The following is a 7,050-nucleotide window of genomic DNA, read 5'->3' as shown; positions in this document are numbered from 1 at the left end:
GTTAAGTACACATTTGTAGAGAATTTATTTTTCCCACGTTTTTGATTTCATTTTAATTTTTCAATTCAACAATTTTATATATATGTATATATATACATACATACGTATTCAGCCTTATCATGAGTTTCATTTTCCCCGAACCCGGTTCACTTTTCACTTTTGGTTTCCATGGTTTTATTATGGGCCGATGACAAATTTTCGGGTGAATTTATATTTTCAGGCGAAACTCAGAATAAGGCAGATTATAAGGCCATAATATAACGAAAAAAAAACAAGTAATTTAATCTTTTAAGTTAAGTGTGTATACAAAATTCAAGATTATTCAAGAACAAAATTTGACTTTTTCAGTACCTATTCGTCCTATGCATCAAAAATTAAAACCGTTTTTATTCAACACAATTTTCTCTTTTGTATGATACACTCAGAAAAAAGTCATCCAAATGTATTTCTCTCAACATAATATTTGGAAACTATAACTAAATTATGTAACCATGACCAAATCCTGTGTTGAGGAAAACATTTAATTAGTCAAACTTTTTTCTCAGTGTACCCATTGCACTGAGTTTTTTTAATACATATTTTTTTTTTTTTTAAATTGATCACATCTTTAAAATTCCAAAGTCTTTTTAAGAAAAATTCTGACATCAGAAAGAAAAACTAAAAACCGCGAATGTATTAATTTTTTTGTATGTAAAATTGACCGTCTTATGGTGTTATAGTTACCAAATGTTGTGTTGAGAGAAATGTGGGAATTTAACTGCCTTTTTTCTCTGTGTAATAAGATATTAGTGTTTCTTATTTATTTAATAAAGTAACTTTTTTAAAAATATTTTATATACATACATATGTATGTATTAGAATTCGTTTTAAATTGTATTCCATGAAATGCTTTTATAATTGGGGTATTCACATTTGCCTGATTATAAAGTGATCTGGTTAAAAGCTAGTGTATTTTTGTTGTTGTAAACTGAGTAAAAAATATTACCACATAACCAGATAACCACGCAGGTGTGATCACTCGGAATTGCATCACTTTTCGTTCTTAAAATTTTAAAATATATCATGAAAATAGAATTTACGGGCTCGCAAAAAAATGAGTTTTCGAATTTATTGTACTTTCTTGATTTGGGCTTTAAATATATAAATTCCTTTTTTTTTCTGAATGTATGCGTGTTTTTTTTTGATTTGCTTTAATCATATCGACCTCTTTGTGCAAAATTATCGTATGTTACAAAAAAAACCAAATTTTACAGGAAAGCACCATTGCCTTTGATCAGTTTTGGCGGCAAAAAATCGTTTTTCGTTCTTGGTATGATAGAGGAAACTTTAAATCACATAAAGTTGTATTTTTTTTTTTTTTTTGTAAAAAACAGGCGGCCAAAGAAGTTATTTGTGTGTGAAATATTGGAATCGACTTTGTATTCTGTTTTTTTTTTTTTAAGTATTTTCTCGAACAACCGTATTTAAGTTAATATTTATCTTGTTGGTAATAATTAATTTTTGCCACAAAAAATCGTCAAATTACCTATACTGAATTGTTACAAATTTTTTTTACTACATGAACACGTATAAATACTCTTGCATTACGCTGCATATTTTTGGTGTTATTTTTTGCTATTGTAAAGCTTATTATAGAGATAATTAAATTATTTTTTTTTTCAATATTATATGAAAAATATTTTTTCAAAAAAATTATGCTGGTTTTCCATTGGCAATTGAATGACCAAGTTGGGCATTAAATAGTACCCGTGTGATCAAGTTTACGATAATAGTCATTAAAGTCTGTTAGCTATGAGCATTTCTTTCAAAATGTACAGCATCCATACATGTAATTGGAGCAGGGGTCTTTATTAGACCAACAGAAGCTAAATCAACCATTTTTAGAATCTTTGTCTGTCTGTATGTCTGTCTGTTTGTCGTACATCACTCGAAAATTAATGGATGGAATTGAATGCAGTTTTCACCGATGTATTGCTAGAGGTCAAACTTAAAATATAGAAAGCAAAAATTTGACAGTTGCCACCGGTTTGAAAATTCCGGTTTAAGTAAATTGATAAGATAAAGTAAATATTGCAATGTGGCTGTCAATAGAAAGAGGTTTAAGAAGACTTACAGACAAAAATATTTTTATGGAGGTTGCCACATGTTTGACAATTTTAATTTAATTTAATTGATAAGATAAATTAAATATTGCAATATGGATATCAAACTGAAGAGGTTTAGGCAGCTTTACTACAGAAAATGTTTTTGGGGACGGTTGCCACCTGTTACAATATATATTACAATATAGGTAACAAATAACACAAAAATACCTTTAAGGCGCAGTGAAGCACGCCGGGTATTTGCTAGTCACCAATAAAATAAAAATGCCAGAAAATGGCAATACCCATTTAACATTTTTTTAAAGGTACATATTTTGGTAATTTCAATGCCTCGTAAAAATTCGACATTAGTTTTTTCTAAGTTCAAATCGCTCACAAATTAAATACAAATTTTTTTCAAACGTCTTACAGAAAAAATCCAAAATTTAAGTATATCTATCAAATCAAAAAGAAAACACAAAGAAAGGCCGAGAGCGACAGTTAACTCGTACTGTGAAACGCCGATTAGGCATCCAACGTCCAAAATACATATATTTACCATGCACGAAATAAATTTTTGAATACGCAGTCGCATTATGCTTTAATTGAATAAGTATTATTCTGCGTTTTCTATATTAAATATTGAATCTAATTACTTACTTATATACTTAAGAACATATTTACATATATGCATTTGCTTGCTCGTTTGTACATATAAATTTATGTATGTGCTATGTGTAAGAAGTTGTAAAGTTTTCTTTAACACACTATCAAATCATCATAAATGTATTTACATATTTACTACATACATAAATACTATAAACATACTATGTATAACTTATTCTGTATTGTCCTCACATTTCCTCTAATTTCTAACATTTATTCTTGCTGTTATCATTATTTGACCATTATTGTTGCATTCCACTATTCTAGTGTGTACCTGTGTTGTACATAAGAGATGCCATAGTTCCGTGGTCACCAAATGTCCAGGCATGCGTGAAGAGGTAAACTCAAATAACTCGAATACTATCCAAAATAGTAACTTATTTAATTATTATTTATATATATATATTTTTATTTTTTTGTATCTGTATGCGCTCACAGCAAAATACCATGGAAATGGCGCCGGCCGGTCAGCGCTTCAATGTCAATGTGCCGCATCGCTTTTTCGTGCATAACTATAAACGTTTTACGTTCTGCGATCACTGCGGTTCACTGTTGTATGGCCTGATCAAGCAGGGACTCCAATGCACACAGTGCAGCATGAATGTGCACAAACGCTGCCAAAAGAATGTGGCCAATACGTGCGGTATCAATACGAAAGAAATGGCCGAAATACTCAGTTCACTGGGTATTTCGCCGGACAAACAGGCACAGCCGCGCCGTTCAAAGGTAAGTAGTTCAGAGAGAAAAAAAAAATGCTAGTCACCGTCAGGCAAATTATCGCTAGTTTAGAGTGAAAAGTTGATGAGTCCATTGTTTTTTTTTTTCAAATTTCATAGATGAAAACTAAAAACTTTCAAATTCATTTTCTTTAAGCACTTATTTTGCCAAAAAATTAATACAGGACTAAAACTCCAAACAACACAAATTCCACAACTTTTACTAAAAGTTTTTGTACTCTATGGGACTGATAATTTTTTCTGTAACTATTTTGAACTTTACGAATGGGCATATCACTAAATAGAAAAGAGAAGGTTCAATCTTTAAGGAAACGATGCAGTTTTTTGATTGTTCTTGCTTCCTGTGTATGAAAATATACTTTTTTATAAAAAGTTGAATTAGCAACTTTTAACTCTAATAAGCTAGCGATATGTCATTTCGTCCATATGTGTATGTGTGTATGTACGCATGTAGTAATTAAACTCCTTTTGTTGAATTTTCAATACAGTATTTAAATCAACCGGGTGGCGACGACAGCTACAGCCTAAGCGATCGCAGTGATCAGGGTACTGAGAGCAGCACTTCCACACGCAGCTCGATGATGTCGGAACGTTCGGGCGGCACAAGCTCTTCGACTACTATGGCCGGTCTCAGTTCGTTTGCGGGTCAATACTTTGAATCGCGTCCAGGCAAAACTTCCTTATCGGATTTTACTTTCATCAAAGTGTTGGGCAAAGGCTCATTCGGCAAGGTGATGTTGGCCGAAAAGAAAGACACCGAGGAAATTTACGCAATTAAAGTGCTGAAAAAGGATGCCATCATACAGGATGACGATGTCGATTGCACAATGACCGAAAAACGTATACTGGCCTTGGCCGCCAACCACCCATTTTTGACAGCATTACATTCCTGTTTTCAAACTAAGGTGCGTGCGTAATGAGTAATCTTAATTACAAAAAAAAAAACACAAAAAAAATTCACATATCCAAGAGTCAAAGCTGTATGTTATATGAATATAGCGTTACAACATTACTGATATTTTTTCTGTTCTCAGGATCGTCTATTCTTTGTCATGGAGTATGTGAATGGCGGCGATTTGATGTTTCAGATACAAAAAGCACGTCGCTTTGAAGCCGCACGCGCTGCTTTCTATGCCGCCGAAGTAACGTTGGCACTTCAATTTTTGCACTCTAATGGAGTTATTTATCGTGATTTAAAGCTGGATAATATTCTTTTGGATCAGGAAGGTCATTGCAAATTGGCTGATTTCGGCATGTGCAAGGTAATACCTACTCATATTATAATCATTATGTGTTGAGAGAAATGTGTTTAGTTGACGTACAAAAAATAAGCTCAGTGTAAAGGTTTCATACTCTCATACAATTTGTAGTATCATTTTAAGTTTGAGTGTAATCCTTTGAAAATTTGTTTATTAAAAGAAAAATTGCAAGGTATTTTTAATCAACTTCAAAAACAAAGTAAGAGGTTATCAATTCGTAGGAATATTTTATTTGGACCACGTTAACCCATTTCTAGTATAATTTCTTTTTTTTAAGGAAAGGTGGTCCTATACTAATTTGTATGTACATATGTATTTGCTGTGACTAAAATTGTATTTAAATTTTTATATTTTTTTCTACTCTAGGAGGGCATTATAAATGGTGTTCTAACTACCACCTTTTGTGGCACTCCCGATTATATCGCGCCTGAGATATTAAAAGAGCAAGAATATGGTGCCTCTGTCGATTGGTGGGCGTTAGGGGTGCTAATGTATGAAATGATGGCCGGACAACCGCCATTCGAGGCTGACAACGAGGATGAATTATTCGATTCGATTATGCATGACGATGTACTCTATCCGGTGTGGTTATCTAGAGAAGCAGTATCCATTTTGAAAGGTATTGTGAATTAATAAATAATAAAATGTCTTAACGATACACACGAACGAAAAAAATGTACTCCAACATTTAGGGTTCCTAACGAAAAATCCCGAAACCCGTTTGGGATGCTCCGGTGATGAAAACGAGATACGTAGACATCCATTTTTCGGTAAATTAGATTGGGATGAGCTGGAAAAGCGCAATATTAAGCCACCGTTCCGACCAAAAATGGTAAGCATTTTTTTTTTCAACCACAAAATTATGTTAATATATTTTTCTTTTAAAATAATCATTAATCAATTGTGCTTTGTAATGCAGAAAAATCCACGTGATGCCACCAATTTCGATACAGAGTTCACAAAAGAGGAACCAGTACTAACACCTGTTCCCAACGATGTTATACGCTGTATTAATCAGGACGAATTCGCCGGATTCTCATTTGTCAATCCGAAATTCGGACCCGAACGTAAAGTATTTTAAGTGGTTTTGTGTGTGTGTGTGTGTGCGCAGGCGCCTAAGGGGTTTATAAACTTTTATTCAAAAAAGGAAGAGAGAGCAAAAACAAACGCAAAACTAAACAAAAGGTTCAAACTTAAAGCGATACACCTGCAAAGACAGCAGTAAAAAGCAAATTGTACTACTTTATTATGATTTTGTTAGTTTGGAATAAGTGTGAGCATACCCACATACATACATACGTCATACGTGCGTGTACTTAGGAAAGCCGGACGTAGTCATCGTACGGTAATCGCCTAATGGGACAAATACATTTCAGCATTTGAATTGTTCTTTAATTTTTTTTAATTAAATTTGATTGCCGAGATTTGTCTAAGTTCTATGCTTCATCCTACATGAGTATGTGTGTGTATGTGTGTGCACATTTTGTGGCATTTTGTTTTTTTTTGTTCATGCTGTTCTTATGTGCAGCTGCCCGCGCGTTATAAAATTGGTCCATATTTTCACCAAATGAGAAAGGGAACCCAAAAAATGCGTAAATGCTTGTTAACGCAAACAAACTCCACTCGTAGTATTCGTTAGGTAAAAGAAATAAATCTATTAACCCGTTATGAAAAAGGAAAGTTTTAAAGTAATAAAAAAAATATATTTAAGAAACTGCAACATGCAGAGAAGAAAAATCTGCAAGATAATTAACAATAAAAATCAAAAGCAACCAAAAAAACTCTAACTACTATGCATTGTTTAGGTTTAAGCATTTCGATTTATTTTTTTTTTTTACGTAATTTTCTATTATTTTCTGACTGTACGTCTAATTGAAAAGCCACTTTAACAAAGCGAACAAACTATTTATAGCAATGCAATTGGAATTTTGGTTATTGTGCACGACGGATAATAAACTTATGAAATTTTAAATTTTAAATTTTCGTACTACGTCATACTTTACATATTTTGCATTATGAAATATCTTAACATACTTTGTGATGTGTATGTGCGGAATAGCATTGGTAATTTTTTTCTAAAACATTGAGCATCTTCAAGCAAATATTAAGCACACGTATATTTAATTTTCTTTAGTTCCCAGAGGCGCTCAATTGATAATTAATTAGAATTTAAATACTTTCCAAAGCTCATACAACTTTCAACAGCGATTTAGCAAAACCAAAGTGTTGTCGCTCCTCACTGCTGAGGAGATTTTCTTCAGTAGAATAAAAAAAAAAAAAGATTTGGTAGCCGTAGCCAATTCATAT

General features: G+C 32.6%; 1 protein-coding gene across 3 annotated transcripts in view; it reads left to right on the top strand.

Moving 5' to 3' along the window:
* The window catches only part of LOC118737800 (protein kinase C), a 29,973-nt gene extending 23,561 nt beyond the window's left edge, over positions 1 to 6,412 (top strand). For all 3 annotated transcript variants that reach the window (XM_036468586.1, XM_036468577.1, XM_036468570.1), the window contains exons 9-15: positions 3,015 to 3,085; positions 3,186 to 3,473; positions 3,973 to 4,389; positions 4,519 to 4,746; positions 5,110 to 5,362; positions 5,436 to 5,575; positions 5,663 to 6,412. In XM_036468586.1, the coding sequence (XP_036324479.1) occupies positions 3,015 to 3,085; positions 3,186 to 3,473; positions 3,973 to 4,389; positions 4,519 to 4,746; positions 5,110 to 5,362; positions 5,436 to 5,575; positions 5,663 to 5,824 (1,559 nt within the window). In that variant the 3' untranslated portion in view covers positions 5,825 to 6,412. The remainder of the gene's footprint in view (positions 1 to 3,014; positions 3,086 to 3,185; positions 3,474 to 3,972; positions 4,390 to 4,518; positions 4,747 to 5,109; positions 5,363 to 5,435; positions 5,576 to 5,662) is intronic.
* The last annotated feature ends 638 nt before the right edge of the window (positions 6,413 to 7,050 follow it).

This window comes from Rhagoletis pomonella, unplaced genomic scaffold (assembly GCF_013731165.1).
Source record: "Rhagoletis pomonella isolate Grant_MI unplaced genomic scaffold, Rhpom_1.0 Rhpom_scaffold_00001, whole genome shotgun sequence".
Classification (NCBI taxonomy): domain Eukaryota; kingdom Metazoa; phylum Arthropoda; class Insecta; order Diptera; family Tephritidae; genus Rhagoletis; species Rhagoletis pomonella.
Note: the sequence above shows the minus strand (reverse complement) of the source record. Positions and strands in the feature narration are given on the sequence as shown.